General features: G+C 41.8%; 1 protein-coding gene and 1 long non-coding RNA gene across 3 annotated transcripts; one reads left to right on the top strand and one right to left on the bottom strand.

The window, feature by feature from the left end:
• Nucleotides 1-515: 515 nt before the first annotated feature.
• On the bottom strand, nucleotides 516-21,408 carry LOC114596884 (patatin-like phospholipase domain-containing protein 2). 2 transcript variants are annotated; one of them, XM_028728722.2, is made up of 9 exons: nucleotides 21,190-21,408; nucleotides 14,476-14,708; nucleotides 14,219-14,284; nucleotides 10,767-10,976; nucleotides 9,752-9,812; nucleotides 7,711-7,929; nucleotides 5,821-5,953; nucleotides 4,516-4,632; nucleotides 516-2,661 (listed from the first exon to the last, which is right to left on the bottom strand). In XM_028728722.2, exons 1-9 carry the CDS (start codon nucleotides 21,386-21,388, stop codon nucleotides 2,376-2,378), a joined length of 1,524 nt encoding a protein of 507 aa, XP_028584555.2. In that variant the 5' UTR covers nucleotides 21,389-21,408; the 3' UTR covers nucleotides 516-2,375. The 2 variants fall into 2 exon arrangements, with proteins under 2 accessions (XP_028584555.2, XP_077786892.1); XM_077930766.1 differs by lacking the exons at nucleotides 516-2,661; nucleotides 5,821-5,953.
• Nucleotides 21,409-21,467: 59 nt separating this feature from the next.
• Nucleotides 21,468-24,708, top strand: LOC144328076 (uncharacterized). Its single transcript, XR_013393328.1, has 2 exons — nucleotides 21,468-21,786; nucleotides 23,999-24,708. It is a non-coding gene; the product is annotated as an uncharacterized LOC144328076 (long non-coding RNA).
• Nucleotides 24,709-25,737: the final 1,029 nt, after the last annotated feature.

Raw genomic sequence — 25,737 nt, 5'->3', positions numbered from 1 at the left:
CGATGGCTCTTCAGTACAATGGTACAAGCAGAAATACAGGCTTCGGTTTTTGTAATTCCATAGCTTAAATATACAACCTCGTTAAAAGACTTTAAAACTTTACAGCAGTGGCTCCCAAAGTGGGTGGTACCAGTCCTGGGGCGGGGGTTATGTTGGGGGGGGGGGGGCGGCAGGAGGGATTCTGGTGATGTAAATTACTAATAGTCTTTCAAAAGTTGGTATCATTGGATCAGGTTCAATAATTTTGTTGAAATAGTTAAACTAAATAGTGATAATTGGATTTTGAACAAATGTACAATTAACTGTTACTGCTTTGAATTTATCACTGTTCTGAATAATGCTTTTTATAGGGTAAGGTAAGCGGCACCATGGATGAGTTTGTGGAACCAAGAGGGCAATGGCCCCCCAAAAATTGGAAGCCGCTGCTTTTGCAATACAATATATTCCTTGAGCTCCCTCCTTCCAACCACAATTATCTTAAATTCAGTTTGCTATTATAAACAGCAGACATCAAAAACATGTTTGTCTCTTTATTTTGCTGCTTTATATAAACATTAGTGATTGGAACAATATTCTGGCCCATTTTGGAAATGCAATCAAGATTTTTAAAATAAAGCATACAATCAGTGATCACACAAAATAACTCATTTATGTCTATATCTTGAATGAAATAGCACCAGCAAGGATATAAATAAGAAAGTTTTTGCAATGTTAAAAATTTAAAACGTAGCTTCGTTGTTGTTTTTCTAAAAACAGCACTTCCTTCAGTTTTCACTGTATAAAGTCATAGCTGAAAGACTGCTAAACGCTTGGTCAAAATTAAACTTGTCCATAGTCAATAATTAAAATAAATACACAAGACTTCCCATTCTTATGAAGGCTTTGATTTTTGTCAAAATATAATCCACCTCATTTCTAACCTAGATTCCCAAGCCAAAATCTATTTGATTGACTCTTAGGCCATTATGCTAAGACAGCATCACTGCAGACCAGTCCTCCAAGTGCCATGCCAGGGGAGGGTGATCAGCAGCCTATGGGACCAGCATTTCTGAATCATTTACCATTTTGGAGAATGCAGTGTAAATCCTGTGCCATAAGTAAGTATCCTTGTCACTTTAAAGTGATGAATAATGGTGGGCAAGGAATACTCAAAGCATCACTATCAAATATGGTATCCAGATTTCAGAGAGGCTATTTATCTTAACAAATGTACTTCTAAAATTAAAACAATTTGAAAAGTAGCTTATTCATGATTCAGCACTACTGTCAGCTCTCACATGTTAGCCAACTTAAGACCTAACCTATAATAAAACTGAAAAAAACATATTGGCACATTTTTTGTTAGTAAAGACTGGGCTAAAATGGTTTGAATTTAGTGCAACGGAGAACAGAATGTTTTCTGTGATTACTTCAGGGAATACAGTTCATTTTTCAGATTTTAATCTGTTTTCAAAAGCTTCCAGTGCTGCTTGATTATAAGAAATAATAAGAAGCTTTTAAACGCCATTAATTACAAATCACACTGTAAAGCCTCGCCTATTTGGATAGGTAAATCATTCAGCCCATGTCTTGATGGCATCTGGAGCTGATACTTCCATTGATCCACACCATACTGCCTTCTCTAAGAGAAAATGGTCTACAATTAGATTCCTTCAGTAAAACATTGTTAAAGTACTGTTTATTGGGATTGAATTCAGCCCATAAGGATTCTCTGGTATGGAGTGGCACATGTGCATTGCACTAAATTCTGAACTACATCTGTGGCTTCTCCAACCCAATGAGGGAGAAAGAATCACTCGGCGAGGGGGGGGGGACCACACTTGTTAGAACACACAATGCCTCCTAAGTACTATCTTTCTGAAAAACAATGAAGCGTTACGATAAGGAGTGTAACTTGATGTTAACAATTCCAACAAGTATCATGCATAAGGCAAGTAAAACTTCAGAGGCCTTCCAAAAAATTCCTATATGCCATAGTCATCTGAATACACACTGTTTGATTTTGCTCAAGTGCTAACGCCACATATGAAGACAAACAAGAAAAAAGACTATTATAAAAGTTAAATACTTTAAAACGAAGTGGTTTTGCTAAAAATGCTTTGTCCCAATAGAAATCAGAAGACTTGAATCACTTTTTTTCCTGCCGAAAATCTTGTTTGGGTAAACCATGTTCTATTGCACTAGGGTCTTCTTAATCCTTTAGTCATTATCAGGAAGCCGGACCAGGACAGCACATTTCTCTTTCCACAAAAGATTCCTCAAAGGCCTTTTGTCATCTAGTGTAAGCCAGTCTTCCAAAAGACTGTTTGGCAATCTGCTAGATAAACTGATGCCTCCAAGACTGAGATTTCTTTGTCTATGCCACAGTTCTTAAGCTAGTCCTCAGAGGCAGTCTGGAAACTCTTCTCAGAGCAGGAGTCAAAATCCACTTCCACTCCCGATTCTTCAGAGCTCATAAAGAAGGGAGGCATGGAGTCCAAGCTTTCGTTTATACCCACTGCAGCCTCTTTCTTAACCAAGTCCTCACAGTATGGAAGATCCAAAAGCCACTCTTCCAGGTGTGTGGAAGAATGAGGCATTTTAGGAGGGCAGTAAGAAGAGTGAAGACTCGTGTTCAGGGGGGCACTCTGACACTTTCTAATCAGTGCACTGTTTTCCTTGCTGTAAAAAAGAAGAATAAATCTCAGTGACTCTTCAGCAACTTTTGATTTTTATCATATATAAAGATGGAATATGCTCCCCATCCTCATCCAATCAGCAGTAAATGACTGAATAGGGTTTTTTAAAAAAACAAATCTTCACTGAAAACATATTTATACAGTGGTACTTTGATTCTCAAACGCCTTGGTTCCCAAACCAAGTAAGTGTTCCGGTTTTCAAACATTTTTTGGAAGCTGAACATCCAATGCAGTTGTCAGCTATTGTTTCTGGGGCGCCTGCACCAACCAGAAGCTGCGCCTTGGTTTTTGAACATTTTGGAAGTGAAACAGACTTCTGGAACGGATTAAGTTTGGCACTTTTGTTTTTCTTATTTATTTTGTGTTTTTGAGGCTTTCTCGGTTAATCTATTTTTGTGACTGCGTGGAACCCAGTTCAGCTACTGATTGACTGACTGTGTGACTGCGGAAATGGATAAAAGCCCCCCACACAAACAATGACTATCATCAGTGCAGTTAAGAAAAAATATATACTTTTAATTTTTATCATCTACAATACTGTCTTATTTATTTTATAGTACAGTACATTGATCATTGCTTTCACTTTATGGATCAATGGTCTCGTTAGATAGTAAAATTCATGTTAAATTGCTGTTTTAGAGGTTGTTTTTAAAAGTCTGGAATGGATTAATCCATTTTAGATTACTTTCTATGGGAAAGCGTGCCTTGGTTTTGGAACACTTTGGTTTTGGAACAGACTTCCAGAACGGATTAAGTTTGAGAACCAAGGTACCACTGTATAGGATTACCCTGTGTCAATTAATTAAATAACTCTGATTTAACTAGAATTTCATTCATGCTATTCAAGTTTCTATTTATTAGCTTTAATAGTTTTCTATGTAATTCACGACTCTTTGCTACTCTTCATTTTAAACTAGCAAAGGAGAGAGGTAGGGATGGGGAAAGGAAGCAGCCAAACAATTCTTTCCTGTGGTCATTCCTGGTTTTGTGACTTTATTCAAATGACCATTTCTTTAGCAAAAATGTCTACACCTATTCCAAGCTTTTGCTAATGGATAAAATGGGGAGTGGGTGGCATCTTAACACATTCTCCAGCCATGGATGAGAACAGGGGTAGAAAGAGGGTTTTGAAAAGACACCAGTAATTGTAACATTCCAAGAGTGTGCAATCCTGTATTTCACAGTGCTTGCATGCACACATCAATTAATATTCCTGGGTATGCCTCAAATACTACACATTTCTTATACAAAAAGTAGCCCCATTTTTTAAAAAAGGCGGTGAAACTTGCATGACTGCTGTCTTGTGGCCCGCCTTTTGCTCTGCATCATTTCCTACAGCTTTTTAGTGCAGACAGATGAGCGTCAGAGAATTGATACTCTAATGTAGTGAGATAGAGCTAAAGTTGTGAGAAGGAGACAAGTAAATTAAAACATTAAAAAGTAAGAGATGCAGAGGGAGAGAAGTTTGTTTAAAAGAAGAAGTGAATCACAAGAACAAGGGGCAAATACAACTTACAAAAACTAATACTAGAGCTGTTAATCAGAATAAAATGGATTACTTATGCCATATAAAAGATTATTAAAAAGTCAATTGCATGTGAACTGCTTACATTTAATGTCACATCTACTTTAAACCACAGTCAGTGTTCATTTCATTGCAAACGTAACACTAAACCGTGGCTACCAACAAAAAGAGAAGGAATGGGTGTTCATGGAATGATTGAGAGGGAGTGGATAGATCTATAGCACACTCACAATGATTAAGCAATTTGAAATATTATGTCTGCACCTGACCAACAAATGTGCAGCGTGAAGTATGTAGCAGCATAAGATATACCTGGGAATACTCAGTAATCTTTTTCTTGCTTTGGAATATACTGTGCCCACAACTTGACAGAGCTGACCTTGCATCCATCGCACATCATCAGGGATATCAGGAAACCAGTCTACTAATCTGTAAGGAATAAATAATAGTGTTTCAGGCAGAACCCTAATTTGAGAAAATGCCATATGGGAGTGAAGGACTTTGGGCAGAGAGGCAGGAAAGCCATTCTGCTAATGCTTCTTATGGACATCAGCCAATCTGCCCCACCTAAAACTTGGCTTGCTGGCTTCTTGCTTTTTTGACTGATTGACTAAATTTATATACTGCCCAATACTCACAGGTCTCAGGGTGGTTTATAATTAAACACAATAAAAAGGTAAAGATAACGGACTCCTGACAGTTAAGTCCAGTCACAGATGACTCTGAGGTTGCGGTGCTCATCTCCCTTTACAGGCCGAGGGAGCCGGCGTTTGTCCGCAGACAGTTTTTCCGGGTCATGTGGCCAACATGACTAAGCCACTTCTGGCAAAACCAGAGCAGCGCATGGAAACGCCATTTACCTTCCTGCCAGAGTGGTACCTATTTATCTACTTGCACTTTGACGTGCTTTCGAACTGCTAGGTTGGCAGGAGCTGGGACCGAACAACGGGAGCTCACCCTGTCGCGGGGATTCAAACAACCAACTTTCCGATCGGCAAGCCCTAGGCTCTGTGGTTTACACCACAGCACCACCCATGTGTGTTTAATTTTTAATAGGGGTGTTTAATTTTTAGCTTTTTCTCTACAACAGGTTTGGAAATATTACTGCTATGTTTTAAAGGGCCTTTATCATTGCAAACTCCTTGAGCAGAGTTCCCTACGCAGCCAGTTTCTCAGTTAAATCTGGAGATACACACCAATTAAAATATAGGGTTTTAAAAGTAAGCTTCATGCACATACCAAGTTTATGAAACTGAACACAAAAAGCACACGTGGAAAAGAAAATATATCTACTATTTTTCAGTTAATCGTTTTAAGAATAATATAGTGGTTAAGCTGTGAGCCTGGAAGTTCTAAGTTCAATCAAACTTTAGCCATGACTACAAAAGTTACCTAAATATATTGTTACCTCTCAGCAGTATTCCACTCATTCATTCCATCCCATGTGCAATGCAGGGATAATACTTTCCTGTCTAGCAGGATTTAATTTTTATAAGAAAATTGGTATACATACGAATTTTTTAAAAAAGAATTATTTTAAGGCTTGTGAGCCCTTAGAAAATGTGCTATATAAAAACACTAGTACAACAAGGGAGGACTTCCATGCTTAACACTCACCTTAAGGCCACAAAATATGCTGACTCAACTGGCAGAGTATACGGCAGCATCACATAGGACATCAGTCGCATTGGTAGAAATTTAGAAAGCTGAGCATAGAGTCCACATTTCTCTTTACAAGCCTCCTGCAATGCTGTCATTTATACAATCATTAATCTCAACTGAACATGAACATAATGGCTTCTAGATTCTGCAAGAGTGATGAAACATTGCCTGGAATCGTGCTAGATAACCCACAACAGGCTTTCTCATGACAGAACTCAACTAAATGCACCTAGTACTCTCCTATATACATACGGGCCAGTTCATCACCATCTGGCTGGTATAAATTTCAGTAATGTTCAGTCGGCTTCTAATGGGGACAGGTAATTCCACCAAGTATGCTTCATGTACAATCTGATTATCCTAGCATTCCTCATGCAGTCAATATACAATCAGAAGAGGCTGCTCATTGTGTCACTGTTCTGTGAATCATTATTCTAAGTTTCCTTCCTTTCAATCAGAACAGACTCGTGAAAAAAGGCAGGGGTGGATCCTCCAAGAACAGGAATTTTTTACTCTTTTACACTCAAACCCTTTTTGTATTATAAAAATATGTTTTCCCACAACTTTAATTCAGAAAAAGCAATGCATTTTGGCCCTCAAAAACTTTGAAAAAACATTTATTTTCTTGCTCACTCATAGCACAACTCAACCAAGATTTCTATTCAACAGCTTATTCACTGGATAGTTCTCCTTGCAATTTACTTGTTTTTCTTTCCTTACAGCCTTAGAATAAAACTCCAGCTCTTCTGAACATGGAAGACAGGAAGCTGAGTGAGGGACAAGTGTCAAGCAAGAAAGAGAAAGGAATTAGTCTGCCTGGCTTATTCCTTCTCCTTCTCACCCCACTTGCTCTGTTAGAGTATGTCTAATAGGTACATGCTTTTTCCATGTGCATCCAGAAAGCCACGTCTGCACCAAGGTTTAGTTAGTATCCAACATTAATAACTTTCATTCAAAGGTGGCCAAAGAAGACTCTTCTGTGATGCACAAATATATACCCAAGTTCTTAGTTAAACTGTGTTACTAGATCAATTTGCACAGTATTCCAGATACTCCTGTACTGAATGTTTATTATTTGTCCTGTTATAAGTACCATGGGGGCTGGGGGGGCCGAGGCCCTGGGCGCAAAATTCTGAGGGGCGCAACCAGGTACCCCCATGCAGTCGCCAGCTTCTGTAGGGATCCCCGGCTTGGTGAAGGCGGCAGAGCAGCCCAGGGTGAGCAGGTGCAGGCAGAGGGAGGCTGGCAAGGGGTAACCCCAGCGCAGCCTGGCCTGGCCCTCTTCTCCGCAGGTGTCGAGAGGATTTGCCCAAGAGCCACATTGGCCAGCCAGGGTCCCCCCTGTGCGGGCAGGCGCAATGCAGCCCCACTTGGCTCTGGTTGGGGGGGGCCTCTGGCAGAATCAGTGGCTTGCCCACCCCGGGCACCAGCAACCCACACTATACTGCTGATAAGTAGCAACAGTAGGTTTCTCAGTTATTTTATGCATAAGATTAAAGTATGTAAAGATGATTAGCAAAACTAAACTGAAAGACAAACTTTTATCATAGTATATAATAGGTGGCCAGAGTTAATACAATTCACTATGTTACAGAAACAAGGCACTACAGATGCAGTTAAAAGCACTGGTCATGATCCAGCCCAAGTCAAACACTTTAAAGTACCATGGATTTCAATGGGAGAAATTTAAGAATGTGCTAAATGTTCTCCCGCTGAAATCACGTTGGATTTACAAGTGCTGAATTCTGGCTGGACTATACCCAATGTTGTATGCATTACTAATTATTGGAGTAATTTAATGAAACTTAGTTTTACAATAAAAATGAGGTTACTTTAAATCTCTACCTTTACGGAGTCTAGGAGGTAGATTCTCAAAAATGGTTCCATCCAATGGCCAGGCAGCTAATTGCAGCTCATCAATAAGCATTTCTTCATCTTGCATCTCTTTTTTTGCTTCATTTGCTGCAACTGTTTTTTTATCAGCATAATCTGGGGTCTGAACACATTCCTGATGGTTTTCCTTTGTTAAGGCCAAGTCAACTAAAACTGAATCATACAATATACCTGAGGAAGACAGAATAAAAACAGCTTCTGATGTGATGGTATTTTTGTATTCAAGAGCATGACAGGCACCATATTGCAAAACAGAGTTGGAAGAGGGCATAAAGACTGCACTACTCCTAGGTTGAAAAGTCTTCTAGTATAAACTTTCAAATCTTGAAGAAAGAAGGTCATATATTGTCTGAAGTGGGCAACGCAAGAGTAGAAAAACTGATGGAAATGAGCATTGTCAGCCTAGAAATCTCTTAAAAGTGGAATCCTATCCCTGACAAACAGTAGAGAATTAGCACATTGCCTCTGTACCTCCAAACTGGCCAGGCAAAGCCCATTTTCAAAGGAAAAACTGCATTCCTTGTGCCCCACCCCAAATGCCTGTTTCAAATCTAAAAACCAAACTATAGTTTGGCTATCATGAACAGTCTTCACCTTAAACATTCTGATTGCCGCACTCAAACTATAGTTAACCATGACATCCATCAGACAAATTATGTCTGGCACAAACCACAGACTGCAACTGGGTTCCAATTTCATTTGTGAGACAACCTATGGTTTGCACAAATCTGGAATAGAATGAATTAGAACATGAGCAAAGGAGGGCACACTGGGCCAGAAGTCTGTTCTGCGTTTGCCAAACATACCATGGGGTGGCTTTAACACTGAACCAAGCCATAAACTTTACCATGCTGGCATTCTTTACTAAGACTGGTTTAAAAGAGTGTTACAAAAGGACACTAAATTCTACCAGTGTAGACCCCAGGTTGCTGAGTGGGCTTTAAAACTACAGCTGCTCCTGGATCTTTTGGGTAGGAGTTGGTCTAAGCCATGTAAGAGCAATGTCTAAGCCATGTGTGTTCAGGAAAAAAATACTGGATCTCAAGAACAAACCACAAGGTTGCCTGTAATTGTAAAAGTCAATGTAATTTCTGTGAAATTAAGTAGGCTCAGGCCATTGTGCCATGCCAAATAAGTTACACTTAGAGTAGACCCACTGAAATGAAGTTAAGAAACTTAAATCCAAGCTCAACTCTCTAACGAAGATTTATCCATTTCCCAAAGTGTATGGCCACAGTTATATAAACCAAAAGTCACCGTAGTCTTCCAAGTCCTTGAGGGGAAAATGGCTCATGATACCCGTAGCTGCATCATGTATCAAGAAAACATGATACTAAGAAGATGGAATGATAAGACTCTGGCAAGTCTAGTATCACCCACTTCTGATAGAAAACACTGTCCGCATTGCATGGCACAAACTCTTATTATACAAGTAGAGTTGAAGCCACAATTGTACTGCCTCAGATGCTATATAGTCACTGCTGAATTTTCCCTGGACCACACTTTCTGCAGCATGTGAACGCAGATAATAAGCTACGTTCATAGGGAGGATCACGTGGGAAGGCAGAATCCTTCCAATATCCAAGTCTCCAACTGCTCAGGAGAAAATATTTATGCTGTGACCCACTCTGAGCTCTATGGATGAAAGGCAGTATCTAAAGTTAATAAATAAGTATTAGAATATAATCAGTTTGAACTAGGTTCAGCAACAGTTTGGGAGTCAGTGAAGATGATCCTATACATCTACAATGTAGAATCTATATATGCTGGGTTCCAGCTGATATTAGCAGCTGTGTTTGGAACTAACTGAAGTTTCTGAACGTTGTTCAAAAACAGTCCAACACAGAGTGAGCAATCTGAACTCGATGTTACAAAGATATGAGCAACCATGGCCAGCTTCTTTTGTCCGTATACAAAAATGTGCAGACCTGTCACGACATTGTGACTGACATTCTGTTCACCATATTATATATTTGAAATCACAGTGACGTACCATTTTCTTTCAAAAATCTAAGAGCATCCGAATAGCCTTGTTCACAGATCTCTCCTAGCACCTGAAAATAAGGTTACAAAAAACTAGTAAACAGGAGGAAGTACCGTATTTTTCCGTGTATAACACAACCCCATGTATAAGACAACACCTACTTTTGGAAACCCAGAATAAAGAAATCAGTATTTACAGTTGTTCAGGTTTTGTGGGGAATTGGCCAAAAAGCTGTTGAGCTTTTTCTCCAGCCTGCGTCTGACTTCGCCTCACACTGTGGCCACGCTCCCTCCTTGCCTGGGCACTGCTTCACCTCTCCAGCCAGCTCTGAGGCCAGCACTCTGTGACTCAGGAGCTGCCAGGAGCCGCCAGCTCACTCAAGACTTACCATATAAATCTGTGTATAAGGCAAACCCCAATTTTTGACTAATTTTTTGGGGGGCGGGGAGGCACCATCTTGTTCACAGAAAAATAGAGAATATTGAAAATTCCCAAAGAGCAACATACAGAAAGGCATCTCATGCCAGCTAATACTCTGTTGACACATTACCAAAAGGCTCAGTAAGCACTTTATCATAATGAAAAAAAACAATTCTACAGTAATTGTACCGCAGAGCATTACACACCTCCTTCCTCAAACCTTAACTGCACCAAAACTGCCCCAATCATTGCTCAACACCCACCCCAATATTGCAAACTGAGGAGGGTTACCACCATTTACATTGTTCCTTGCTAGTAGGAATTGCTCTCAATGAATTTACTAAACGTGCCCCTAAGATGCACTCAAGTAGCGTGTGATCATCCTCTAATATCTAGATTAAATGTGGAGTGGGAAAACCATGTATGCCACCATGAGTTTCTAGGAGGAAAGGTGGGCTATAAATTTATATAAATACAAAAATTTAGAAATTTAAACACAACTATACCTTTGGAGAGCTGCATCTGTCTAGCATTCCATGGTAGGAACATATATACATGCCAACAAACTAGCAATTGGGTAAGAGAAAATAGTGAATATACATACCTTGGGTTCTGGAGGGAAAAGTGCTTGAGTTAAACGGTAGATGTTCCCTAGGCTAAACTGAATGCTGGTGTTGGTGAAATTCATTTCATGGAAGTTTGCAGAATTGCCCTTGGGACAAATGTCACACTCCCCAGCAAAAGGTGAAATTGTGATGGTGTTTTTTGAGTCATACTGAGGTAAGTTGTCACTTATTCCACCATCGACGTAGCGCTTTGGGAAGGGAAGAAGAAAGAAAGATAAGGAATCTATTTGCTTAAAGCAAGATTTAGCTGACTTGCTCTGCAACTTCAGAAAGGAAGCCTAGTATTTCCACTTGCCACACCTTTCAGTGGTAATATTATATGTGAGCAGGTACTGACCCAACACAAGCCATTGCTCAGAACAGCAACAGAGAGCTTTGTGCACCTCAGGATCGCAAATAATGTCTGAAAATGTGCAGGTGCACACCCCAGATTATATGCTGCCCAGCAGCTTCTGCAACATGGGAAGCAATGTTATGGGCTCTCTTTTGGCATGCACCATACTTAGAGGCAAAATTCAGCCCTGGTGAAAACATTAGGTAAGGAAATTTACAACTCTCTTTTGTGTTTCCGTGTGCTGCGCTAGTGCAGGCTCGCCAGAGCAGCTTCGTCACGCTGGCCACGTGACCCAGAAGTGTCTCCGGACAGCGCTGGCCCCCGGCCTCTTAAGCGATATGGGCGCGCAACCCCAGAGTCGATCACGACTGGCCCGTACGGGCAGGGGTACCTTTACCTTTGTGTTTCATAGGGCTCACATCCTTCTCACCCTGCCCCTTCCCCATCCAAGGTTCCAATGTTCACCCTAGTTTGAGCAAAGGGCATATTCTTGATACAAATCAGCCTTAAAAATCCAGTTTTTGCTAAGGTTGCCTATACCCAAGGAAGCTGCTAGGTTTTGGCTAGGAGAGGCCTAGAGAGAGCCCCCATTACAGTCATTACAGCAACTCAGGCAGACCACATTTCAAGCAAGCTGAGAGGAAACACCTCCAGCTATTGACTGCTGTCTCCTTTCCTGTAAATTATCTGCCACCCTCCTTTATCATTTGTAATTTTAAACTTAAATAAAAAATCCAACTCCTTCTAGAATTGTTAAATGACTGTATGATAACCCCAAATGTCACATCCTCCCCCTCCCCACAATTACTAATCAAGTCATTTCAATAAGCCAAAGATCTCAAAAGATGTGCTAAACTCCTTTCCATATCTCACTTGGAAAGCACAATGAAAATGCATTTTAGAAGCCATTTCTCAGACACTTGGGACAATTTCTTCCTGACTGGTGCCACTTAAAACCTTTAACCTCTGGTCATAGCCAGGAAGACAGGATTTGCAATCTTTGTTTTTATTTTTAAGTCCAACTTGAGCATAAAGGGTGATGCTTTTCACCTTAACAGGTACGAATCTTTCAGGTTTCAAAGACACCTTACGTCACTGCACAGGAAGGTTCCCGTGGACTCTACCTGTCCCTTCTCCTTTCATGTCTCTATTCCCTTTCTGTTGCTGAAGAGGCCCCTTCACCTTCACTATAGCAAACCCCAGCCTCTCAGAACCTCCCCCCTTCTCTCTTCCCTAACAAGTTAGTCAGCTGGCCAAATTCTTACTTTCCCCCTCTTTCCAGCCCAATCGGGTCCCTGTTTCCCAGGCAGACCTGCTCTTTCTTCCCCTTGCTATGCCCTTTTCTTCTTCATTGGCCGTCTCATACCAACAACCTCATATTCTCCTTCCCTCACGACCCATTGCCACCCAAAAGTATCCCACCTGATTCTTCAGATTCTTACCTAAAGAACTTTCCTGAAGCTCCGCAAAGCCCTCCAAGCTACCTTCTTCCCTTGCCACCTCCCCTTCTCTCTCTAGGGCAAGGCAGCACCAATTTCCATCTGGTACCGCCTTCACCCTTTCAGCCAATCTCTTCCCTCATCCAGGCAACAGTCTCCTCTCACACTCTTTTCCTGCTCAATCTCTTTTATTCATGTAAAACTCTTGCAAACCTAGCCTACTGTTAGTGTGTTGTTTATTGATTATTATCATATTTTCTATTTCTCCTTTTGATGCAATAGAATTTACTTTAGATATATCTTTGTTGTCCTTGTTAACTCTCAGGGCGCCAAATTCTAGAGTGTCCAGGCCTCTACATCAAAAGATCCCAAATAGGAGATGTCAGGATTGCGCGTGAGAACTGCAGGCTTCTGCATGATCTGCACACTTCCTCCTATAGTTTTGTTTCTATGCCAACACTGAGTGGCAAAGCCAATTCATAAAATTAAGTAGGCCTTCAGGCATGTCTCACGTTTGTCACCCAACTAAATCCTTTTAGGTAACATAATTGCCCAGCCACGAGGGCAAAGCAACCAGATTAACCTGAACCATGGATTTAGTCTGATATGCTACCTTGCACCTCATATAGGATTTCAGCTTTTAAAGAGTAAAAATGGATGAATATAAGACTTGTAAAAAATCTAGATCAGCAGGCTTTTCAAAAAAATTATCACTAAATCACAGACTGTTATTCTTTGTAGTTTTGATTTTGAAGTAAAAAAATGTCACATGAAGCTTTCACACGAATGTTAGCACTATTTTTTACCCATCTGGAATGTGCACATACTTGACCTGAATCGTTTTTCTTTTCTTATTACTAAAGTAGGAGGGCAAAACCACACTAGCAAAGATCAACATCTCCATGCTTCCTTTCAACTAAGATGCAGGCAGCCTTTAATAGGATTCCTCAAGTTCTACGTAAGGCCTTGAAATACACTGCTTAAGAAAGGACAATTAAGAGGATAACAATTAGCATCTCATCTTTAAGATCGCTTCATCTGGTACTCTGCAAGACAGTTCTCAACCAACACATACAAGCCCAAGCCCAGATACAAGCTACTGTGTGTCTGTATTGCTAAATCTATGTACCATGTAACATATTCATGTAGAGATATGTGTGCTCCATGGAGTGCACAAATAAAGAGATTTGCATACAATGAACTTCCAAGGATGGTTCACAGATTCCTAATAATAGGACAACATGGCCAGGCAGGAGGCACACCCTTCTGCATCATACAATATCATGAAATGTGGCACCCTACATACGTTGTGTGCCAATAGAGGCATCCTATTTCCTTAGTTCTTCCATCTTCAAATTGATGCACAAGAAGAATAAAAACAAATGCCCCAAATAGATTTTATTTTTAAAGAATTAATATCTAGTTTCCTTAAAACAACTGTTACATTACATTGTATGACTTATTTTGTAAAGACAGCATTTCAGTCTCTTATCTCTCACATGAAGCTGTCCTGGAACTATTTTTTTGCCATGTATATGAAGGACACACAGCAAAGCAGACATCAGAATGGCAAGATTTACATCTTCCCACCTTTTCTATCACCGTCATCAGCCTTCTCATGCTGGTTTATAGTATGGAAGAATGAGCAGGTACTTACCACCCCTCTAAACGAAGGTGGGATGAGGCCACAATATATAGGCACAAATGAACTACAAAGCAAAGCCTGTCAAAAAGAAAAGAAAGGTTACTTGCACTCTGCATTTCTAATAGGAAAATTTCCCCAAAGTAAAGCTGTAACACAGCCACTTTCAAATGTTCTAAAAATGAATATGAGGAAACAAATTAAAAATAAGGTTGAGACAATTGTGAAATATTCTGAACATTATTCTAAACATGGTTAAAATGAGAATGTACCTGTATGACTTCTTCTTTGGAATTAAAGTTGGATACCATCACATTTTTGCCATCAGACACTCTGGTAAGTGAAATGGAAAGTTTCCCTGATATCAACTGATGAGTGTTTTCAGGAAGATTTTTGCAAAGACCATCCCTTATAATCTTCATCACGTTAAAGGAAGGATGGAGAGGGCCAAGATTTCGCTTTCTTGCTTCTCTGGCTAGACCCAGAACATCTGCACAAGCTTCAGCTGAAAGATAGATTACTGCATGTAATTGTGGAAACCAAATTGGTTAAAGCAGATGTCAGGGGTCACAAAACAAAAAAATTGTGCTCAGAAGGTGCCATCAGGAGTGGGGTCTTGACCATGGTGTGCCTTTGAAACTCAGCATGAGTTCAGAGCACAAGCTCTAACCTTTCAAAAAACAAATTATTACAACTTTTATCTGTATTAGATGAGTGAACAGTTTCCCAGATAGTTTCTATCTTTGACAGAGTCAGCCTGAAGTTACAAGATTAAAACAAACAAAAAATCAAAGTCATTTCAACTATTAAAAAATAGATTCTGAAATGTAGTTATGCTAAGTTATGACAGCAGGCCAATTCTTCAAATGTCAACAGCATCATAGCTGTCAGGGAATATCTGACCTCAATGAATTGACCAGCCAATTGACATTATTTGACCAGTCAACCGGCAAGCATCCAAACTCTAATAATAAATAAATAAGGAAAAAAGAATATGGGGCCATGACACACTAAAGGTATGTTAGGTATCTTTACCATTCACTGATTTATTTATTTATTTGCCATCGGTGGCCTGAAAATACATTTTAATAACATCATTCCATTAGAAGAGATAATACTTTTCCAAATTAAACAAACTCTGCTATCTGCCCAAGGACTTGTGTAACTATTCTGAAAAGAGTACACTCCCAAACTATTTTCTAAATATTGTATTTTAGATCAGCCATTGCTGGTACTCTGATAATCTAAAGGCATTAGCAGAGGTTTCCTTCTCTCTCTCTCCCCAAGAGCTGCCCAATAAATGGAATAGGTTAATGTCCTGCAGTAACCTTCTCTACAGGGGAGAGGACTAATCGTCCCACATGTCAGCTGAGTCTCAGCTTATTTTCCTCACCCAATCAAAAGACAGCAAATGAACTACTACTATCAGTTTATGAGGGCTGCTTTTTATCCTTTGGTCATCAATTTCATGTCTAGAAAGGAAGTTAAATTCAGCTTTCCAAGAGGAATTTGACCTACTAATGCAGGGCACATAAAGAGCTGCCACATCTTGAAGGGGTCAATACAGACAGAATATGATTAATTAAATAATAAGTTATTACATTTTTTTACCAATCAGTGAAAGTTGGATAATAATGTAGATTTGCATAGAATTTATATTTCATTTCATAATGCAAAAAAATACTAATTTTGATATTGGTGGTGAAATCTAATTGACACGTACATTTTACCAAGCTATGCTATCCTACTCAGAAGTCAGCCTCACTGAGCTCAAAAGAACTAACTTCCTGGCATGGGGAACTCCAGGTGGTGTTGTACAATTTCCCACCTACATTGGCCAATGCCCAAAGGTATATAAAGAGCCACTTTCCAAAACCTGGTGTATAGCACTGCAGCCATTAAGCACCAAACTGTCTGTCTGTCTATCTATCTATATCTATCATCAAAATGCCATAAAAGGTGCAGAGTTTATCAGAACAGTGACAGAAGGTGTACTTGATCCTTTCCCAGTAAGCCATAAAAAACCAATCACTTCTACCAGCTGCTTTCCTACTTGGGGGTAAGGAAAGGGGGGGGGAGGGTGTTAGAAAGCAGTGCTGGGGGTGGGGTTTTTACCAGTAATTAAATGTACAGCTTCCCATGGTTGTATTTCCCTGTGTTTTGAACACAGTGCTTGAAAACTGTTTACTTGTCACCTGTACATCTAAATGATTGGGCCATACAAGTTATTTTAACAGTTTAATAGTTTGCTCTCAACTAAAGGCCATGGACTTTCCCCCTTGAAAGGTGGGGGTACTAATCAAATTCTGTGCACTATGCAATAAGCAACCAAGTCTTTCTTCCTGGTGCTGCTCAGTTTTTCTCATGCCATCTGACGCAAAGAAAAATCTAGCTAAATGTGGGAGACCATTATAACTGTTACTTAGCAATGGAAAATACAGTGAAAGAGAATCTGCCCACACAACTTCTTAACTAATGCAGGAAAACTCAAATAAAAAATAAAATGTGGAGAACAAGTCCTTCGGAAAGCTTAGCTCTAAATTTGAACACTCTTCCCCAAACTATAAAACCTAATTTAGCTCAAAGCAGGTTTTCTAATATGCATATGTTTATATTTAGTCGCTGAGAAAGGATGTTCTTTCAGTTAAATGGAACACTAATTAAAAAGTGAAGGCAACATTTCAACGGATAAGAGTTTAATCCTCTAAGTACTTAACTAAGATTTTCACACACAATTCAGCATGCTGCAACTCACAAAAATGCTATTATGCCATTTCATGTCAGGACACAGCACAAGAGGGAAGGGATTGACATTTAATATTTTAATAAATATTACTGTAACATAGGGCTGCCTTTGACTAGCACTCAGAAACTTCAACTGGCTCAAAGGCCTGTGGTCAGACTGCTGACCAGGGCTGGTTACAGGGCATATATTTCGACTCCCTTGTCAGAAGAGCTCCACTGGCTACTAGGTACTTTCCAGGTACAATTCAAAGTCCTGGTTATGACCTATAAAGCCCTACACAGATTAGGTGCAATCTATCTGGAAGACCGTATGAACCTGCCCGGGTTTTGAGATCTTCAGGAGAGGCCCTTCTCCTGGTCCCGCCACCCTTACAGCCATGCTTGGTGGGGACACAGGAGAGGGCCTTCTTGGTGGCTGCTCCCAAATTCTAGAACTCCCTTCCTAGAGAATCTAGACTGAATGCCACCTTGCTGTTTTCCGCCAGCAGATGAAGACCTTGTTCCAACAGGCTTTTGGGAACTGACTGCTTTTAATAGAAGATCTTGTGCCATGCTGTTTTTATTGTAAATACTGGTGGTTATGTTTTAAGCAGATTTTATATATGTATATAGTTTGATTCTATTAACGTTTTGTTGTTTGTTCTATGTTTTTAGTGATTCTTGTCTTTACGTGTAAGCCCTCAAAGAAAAAGGAGGGCTATAAATATATAATATTAGTAAGATGAAAAAGGCTTTTCCCACACACACCCCACCCCCCCAAAAAAATTTAGGCTGCTGAAACCCAAAGCTTTGGAATGAAGCTAGGAATTGTATTTTGGATGAAAAGACTGAGCTCAGTACTGAAAACTGGTTTCTAGGCTGAGTGTGAAATTAATTCCTTACTTCCAAGTATACACCTGCCCACCAACCCCTCATGCCACTGTTTTGCAGTTGGCTCTGGTCGATAAACCTTGGGGTTCTTGTAAAACAAAGCAAAGCTCAGAAGCTTGAAGTCAGCCATGCCTGTCCTGTGTCAAATGAGTAAGAATAATGTGGCATGGTGGACATACAAGTACTAGGTACGATCCTCCTGGTACTATCACAATTAGGCTACAATATTTAAATTAGTTAATTGGTTTAAAATGTTAATGGGATAAAAAGGTGCTCTGATTAAGTGGGCAGATCATTTTGTCAGATCTATATAGTAAGAAGCTATTAGGGTATTTGGGGTGAGCTCTAAGAGTGCAGTATCAGTCCAGGGAGAGTAGCAGTGAAGCCAGGACTCCATGTGAACCAAGTGTGCTCTCTCCAACATGCCCAAAAATTCTGCAGCTTACAGGAGGAGCTCCATGGCAAACAAGTCAAAGTGAGAACTGCCTAAAAGGCCACTGTTGTGGTTATTTAATTATGTACATAGTAGCAGTAGCTTCTTAACACTGCACAAAATACAACTTTGAAAGAAAATATATGAGTTCCATTGGTGTAGAAGTTATCCACAAATATTTGTCCACACATTTGGGTTAGCTGGTGTATCAGTATTTTCCTAACCAACGTCTAGACTTACACTAAATGAAATACTCATAAATACACATACATCAATCCACCCCAATTTGAAACCCGTGCCATGTGTTCACTGGGCATAGACTAAAGAGGAAAAGCACTTTAAAAGTAACCTAAGTCTTGACTGCAACACTCTAAACTCTACACCAAGGAAGGAGGTGCTTTGGATAAATCAAGTTAAAGCTAACTAAATAAGGCTCCCGTATTGCGTCATTTAAAATCAATGTGATTTACACACTTCCAAATAAATATGGGATGTTGGGAGTGAAAGATGACTGACAAAAGCTGACAGCGACTTCCATCTGAAGCAGGATAGGAAGCCCTATGAGTGACCAGAACCTCAAACATCAGCATAACTCCACTTGGTAAATGTTAGGATTTCATATTCCTTCTGGTATATCAGGTTTTTCCCCTCTTGTGAGAGGAGCAAACAGAGTAACGAGTAAATAAAGAAGCTTTGTACTAAAACTTTGAGCTGTTCTGTATTTTAACCAATTATACTGAAATACCTTTACACACAAAATTTAAAAAACAGCAGGGAACAGCCTCTACAGGCTATACATAGAGACAAATGCTCATCTTCATAATTCTTTTAAGCAGGTAAGAACTGCCATGTTAAATTATTCAACAATAAAGCTAATTATATTTGCCAAAAGGTGTGTTCTCAATTGAAGAATAATAAGAACTTCCATTTCCTTCAGGATCTTTGGTATCTTTAGTTTGGTGACTATAAGAACTAACCAATATCCAATGTGTTCCGGCTATTGTGGTTTGTAGATATACCATTATGTATGAAAAAGCTTCCCTATATATTTCCTATCTTTGGAAAGTCATATAATATTTGATCTCTTTGACATCTATTCTACAGGGCAGGTGCCACTACCAAGATGGCCCTCTGTCTGGTTCCCTGTAACTTCGCTTCTTGCAGTAAGGGAACCATCAGAAGGCCCTTAGAGCTGGACCTCCATGTCCGGGCTGAGCGATGTGGGTGGAGATGTTCCTTCAGGTCTACAAGGACTACAAACTAATAACAATAGTGTGGAATGGTAGTGGTACTGATTGATGTTGGGATTATGGGAAACATTAAACTTCCCCTCCCTATGGCTGAGATTAAAATCACCACACACAAACCTTTTTTAAAAATAAATGGAAGTTTCCAATAATGCATTAAGTGTCACATACAGTTTGACCCTTAGTCAAACCTATGGGAAATCTATGGCTTTCCAGATGTTGTTGGACTCCAACTGTCATCAGCCAAAGCACTGTCAATGGCTAGGGATGTTGAGTTTTATTCTAGCAACATCTGGAGGCCAAAGATTCCCCATCCCTAACCTAAACAGTAGATAGCCTCATATGTACACACCAATATATACTCTCTTAACAACTGGTCACTGATTCTATATCATTTCTCATCAACATCCATATTGGTTCCCACCCTACCCTATAATCTTGTGGCAAGTTTGGTCAATTTAATCACTGGTTATGGTCAATGGCCTGGCCATAGTATGTTACTGCGATAGGTTTCCTAGACAGATACCCGCTGTGCGTGTGAGGGAAAAAAGACTGAGTGCAGAACAGAGAAATCCTGGAAGTCTAGCTGGAAAACTTTGCTAAAATGGAAATCTGATGGGAAATTAGTAGGCGTTTTATCTGCTTGCAGGTGCATAGCTGACTTCACTATTTGCGTACCTCGGTTTTCAAATGCAATCCGTTCTGGAAGACCTTTTGACTTCCGAAATGTTTGAAAACTGAGGTACAAAGGGCAGTTTGCCAATTCAAGAAAGAAAATAATAATAATACCTTTATTGTCAATGTACAACCTGTGTACAATGAAATTAACCGAGCCACTGCCCAACCCAGCAATGACTCCGTTAATAGAGTACAAAAAGGCATAACTTTTCCCACCATTGGAAGTCAGTGTTTGATTTCTAAGGAGAGGCATTTGGGCTCAATCCTGTATTAAAGGAAGACATGGCTGAGTCACAAGTTCCCACCTGTCTAAGACTGTGCTGCACAAGCACCTCACCGTATATTCAGAGTTACTCTCTCCATCATTATTGGGACCCGAGTTGAGCTTCGGATCCTAGATCAAGATTCTGGGCACTTCCATTCCGACATTTGCAGCCTTGCTCCCCTTTCAACAGCCTCAACCTCAAACACAAACAAACACACAAACACCCCTTCTCCATATTTAGGGTGAACACCCTCAAGGGTCCGTTTCTTTGAGCTGTAAACCACTTTGGGTCGCCCCTGGGCAAGATAAAAGCGCCTAATAAACTGAATAAAGTAGTATATCCCTGGCACCCGCCCTCCGGAGGCTGGTTGAGCTGGAAGCCACTCTGGGTTGCCACGGGCAACATAAAAGCGCCTAATGAATCGGATACATAAATCGTAATTAAAAATACCAACTCCGTACGTCCGGTGCAAAAAAAAGCAAACCTTGCATTAAGCTACGGGATGCAGCTCACGGCCGCTCGCCCGTTCTTTAATTAAAAAACAGCTTTTGTTGCGATTATTGCAATTACCAGGTTATTCCAACTGCCCTTACGACTGCTCCGCTATTACTGCCTTCAAAGCTCAATGTTTCGTTTATAATAATATTATTACAAAATATGAATAAAATTACAAAATAATAGTCATGGCAAGAGAAAAGCCCAGCTATAAGGGCTAGCGAGGAGCAGGCGCGTCCCCTTCGCTCGTACCCAGCGACCCGCCTCCGACGAGGACGGCTCCGGTCAGGGCTCCGGCCGAGGCCCCGCACACCTGGCGGGCGTCGCGGATGAGGTGCGGGGCCCTCTCCTGCAGGCAGCTGGCGGCGCCGACGTGGTAGACGCCCAGGAACCCGCAGCCGGCGAACGACACGCTCCAGCCGCCGCCGCCCTCGCCGCCGCCACCCGGCATCCCGGCCGCCGCCGCCGCCGCCTTCCTGTCCCGGCGCGGCTGAGGAGGAGAAGGCGGCGAGGAGCCGCGCACGCGCACAGGCGCAAGGGAAGCGGCGGCGGTGGATCTCCGGGTCGGGCCGCTTGGCTGATAAAGAAGGCCGGCGGCAGAGGGAGCGCCGGCACGAACGTGGCCCGAGGGGCGCCGGCCAATCGGAGGCCATATGCAAAAGAGAGAGCGGGCGGAGGGAGGCCGGGGGGGCGGGGCCTCCTGTCCTGCTTGGCTCGCGCGCTCGCTAAGTTGGAGAGCGTCCAGCGGATCTCTTCGGATCTCTGGAGGATGGAGGGGTTGGAAAGGGACCTTCCGCATTGGGCACAGGCTGGAAAGTGCAGGCTGCTGTGGAATTTGCACAGGAAAAGGTAAAGGGACCCCTGACCATTAGGTCCAGTCCTGGCCAACTCTGGGGTTGCGGCGCTCATCTCGCTTTACTGGCCAAGGGAGCCGGCGTTTGTCCTCAGTATGTCCGCATGTGGCCAGCATGACTAAGCTGCTTGTGGCGAACCAGAGCAGTGCACAGAAACGCCGTTTCCCTTCCCGCCAGAGCGGTACCTATTTATCTACTTGCACTTTGACGTCTTTCGAACTGCTAGGTTGGCAGGGGCAACGGGAGCTCACCCCATCGCAGGGATTCAAACCGTCGACCTTCTGATCGGCAAGTCCTAGTCTCAGTGGTTTAACCCACAGTGCCACCCGCATCCCTTACCAAATATATAAATATATATGTGTGTGTGTGTGTGTGTGCATATCTTCTTGCTTCATTTCACTTCTTAATAATAATAATAATAATAATAATAATAATAATAATAATAATGTAATTTATTATTTATACCCTACCCTTCTGGCTAAGTTTCCCCAGCCACTCTGGGCGGCTCCCAATTGAGTGCATTAAATATTAAAAACATCCCTGAACAGGGCTGCCTTCAGATGTCTTTTAAAGATAAGATAGCTGCTTATTTCCTTGACATCTGATGGGCGGGCGTTCCACAGGGCAGGCGCCACTACCGAGAAGGCTCTCTGCCTGGTTCCCTGCAACCTCACTTCTCGCAATGAGGGAACCCCAAGAAGACCCTTGGAGTTCGACCTCAGTGTCCGGGCTGAACGATGGGGGTGGAGATGCTCCTTCAGGTATATTGGACCGAAGCTTTAAAGGTCAGCACCAACACTTTGAATTGTGCTCGGAAACGTACTGGGAGCCAATGCAGATCTCTCAGGACCGGTGTTATGTGGTCCCAGTGGCCACTCCCAGTCACCAGTCTAGCTGCTGCATTCTGGATTAATTGCAGTTTCCGGGTCACCTTCGAAGGTTATTATTATTTGCATCTGTCCATTTGTTGTTATTGCCCCCCCCCCCCCGAGACACTGGAGGAGTGCACCTTCGGGGGTGAAGTCAAACCATTACTGTACAGAGTTACAGCGCCTGCTGTGGTTGCAGAGACCGATAAGGAAGGTACATGTTTCATTGCAGTTGGGGCAGATGAAGGGGGGCAATCTTTTGTTAGGGAGAGCAGAAACTGAAATTTGCATTGATTTGTTTTGATGGGGGGCAATTGCCCCCCACCCACCCCCTGGCTAAGCCCATGTGTCTGGTTGTGCTGCTGCAGATGCCCCCTCTGTGCTCCTCCCGGCGGCCATTCCCTTCTTTGGCCAGGCTGACTCAGGAGTCCAACAACACCTGGGGGAGGGTTGCAGCCAACTTGAACTGGGAATGTGATGGTGGCACATATGTAGAGCAGGTAAAGGCATGGCTATGCCAAAAAGGGTTGATGGTCAGCACCTGGAAAGCATCTTTCTTTGCAAGCCACATGGATCAGCTGGTTGACAGGTTTTATGGCACACTGTGCAGTAGACTCACTGACGGCATTGTGATGTGAAGCAAGTGACAAGTGGAGGTGGGTTGGCGCACCCTGCCCACCTGTCAGATGCCTGCTTGTCACACCTAACCCATGGGGGGGGGGGCGCAGGCAGAAAGATTTGGCCAGGCAGCTGAACCCAGTTCCCTGCCACTGCCCTGCATGTGCAGTATCAATATTTAGCAGCATTGGAGGACAGCCAAACAGCAAGGTTTCAAACAGAAATCATATTGCACCACCTCCTGAAAACAACCTGCTGGAAACATTGGAACCACTGTGACAGAGCGCTTGCAATTCTTAAACCCTCATGCGACACACCTATAAGTAATTGCCTCTTTATATAAACACTCCTATAATGTATGCTTTGAGGGCTACTGTCCAATATTCTTTAGATAATCACCACCAAGTTTTATGTGCATATGTAAATATTCCTATAACAATCTTTTGAAAATGACTGCGCAAACACTCCTATAATTTATGCTTTGAGGGCTACTGTGCAATATTCTTTAGATAATCACCACCAAGTGTTATGTGCATATGTAAATATTCCTACAAAAATATTTTGAAGATGACTGCGCAACATGCCCTTCCAAATATTGCTAAATTGCAGCTCCCATAATCCCTTCAATTAATGATTGCATTGAGATTTTGCCCAACACACATGCAACCTACTCCAGGATGTCTCAGTTTCTTCCTTTAATCAACTTTCTCCCGTTTCCAGGTGGTGTGGACACTGATTACTACTATGATGCAAGCAAAAAGAGCCAAACCTCACTTTCTTATTCAGCCCACAGGCACTCACCTTGATTCGGTGGGATGGACATATGAATGAATCCTAGTGACAACTCTGAAATGTTTTTCTCTGGCCCAGTTCAAGATGGGATCCTTTTCGGTTCTATACAGACAGCAGGAGTGTGATTCAGATTCCACTGGTATGGAGTAGCCACTGACCACTGAAGGCCATTAACAAGAACTCTGTTGTCCAACAAGATAAAAGGAATAGGGCCATTTTGCATAACAAAATGACAAATTTGCAACAAAAGGTAATTCTGAGACAGCAGGGATATGTTGATAGTAGGAGAAAGGGAAACAGAACTCAGCACAGAGACCACAGCAGCCTGGTATGTAAAAGGTTTTTATGCTACATGTAAGTGGGGAAGTGAATGGCTTGGGATTTTGCTCATTAAGACTGTGTCTGAAATAAATGCACATGAAGACTACAAGATTTCCACCCCACTGCCTGACCCATCAGAGATTTTAGATAGGCCACACTTCTCACTAAACTCTGGCATACCAGAGGTTTTCTTTCATGAAACCAAGTGATGTCGGTGATTTAATTGGTATTTCCAAGTAAAGATTGCAATCTGGGATTATTTCACTTGTACCCTTGGCCTCCCTCCTTTATAAAGTAAAGATGCAAGCTTGGTATCAGCTCATTTGAAACTAATAGGATTTACTCCCAATGAATTTGTTATTTACAAAATGTAAATAATAGGAAGCCTTCCTGATCAGTCCTGGGGAAACTGGTTTGAGGATTCTCAAAGGGAAAATTTCACTTGTCAGTCCTGCCTTTAGCACTGACCAGTGGTAGGTCTACTACTCAAGGCAGCTCTCCTTTTAAGCTCTGCCAACAAGAAGCTCTGTTTGGGATATTATTACTGGTACTAAACAACACTCCATCTCTCTTCTCTTTGGCCTCAAACACAACCATGATTTGGCATTTCCACATCCAGGAATAATGTTTCAAAAGTTTTATGAGGAAGTAATTAATAGTATCTGTCCAAGTCAAAACAGCAGCTGAAAGAACCCATCTTGACTGGCTGGAATTCAGGCAAAGGTACAAAGTGGTTTATTACCAAAGGGTTTGCTCACAAACCATGTAGTCCCCTCTGCCAAAGGATGGTTCCAGACAAGGGCTTAATATTGCAAGCAGTGACAGAAAGATTGCAAATGGGTAGTTAGCAACAGATTGTTTTTCACTTACAAGATTTCCCCCAGAGAGAATAAATCAGGTGAGGGATATAGGTTGGCATTCTGATGACCACAAGATTGTGCGGATACTGCAAAAATCTTGCATGCATGAAAACCACTAATCCAGAATCAACATGCATCTCCAGGCAATATTTCGAATAAGCACCATGGCAGGGAACTGCACTCTGGTGAGGTTCATGAGGGGTTGCCTAGGCCAGGTCATTTTCTGGGTTGGCATTCCCTCTCCTCCTATGACACCGGCTATACTTCCAGTTTGTCATTACTCCCTTGGCATCTTCGGGCTCAGACCTGGAATGGCAAACTATGGAGGGAGAGGGAGGCAGATGCAAGTCCTTCCCTCCCCGCAATCCCCTCTTGCCCTGGTGTGGAGTCAGGACTTCCTATCCCCACTTCTCCCAAAGGGAGAAAGCATTGTCAGAATCTGGGGAGGCCTCTGAGCATGGGGTGGCCAAGCAGGAGGGGGACGAA

The sequence above is a fragment of the Podarcis muralis genome, chromosome 6 (genome assembly GCF_964188315.1).
Source record: "Podarcis muralis chromosome 6, rPodMur119.hap1.1, whole genome shotgun sequence".
Classification (NCBI taxonomy): domain Eukaryota; kingdom Metazoa; phylum Chordata; class Lepidosauria; order Squamata; family Lacertidae; genus Podarcis; species Podarcis muralis.
Note: the sequence above shows the minus strand (reverse complement) of the source record. Positions and strands in the feature narration are given on the sequence as shown.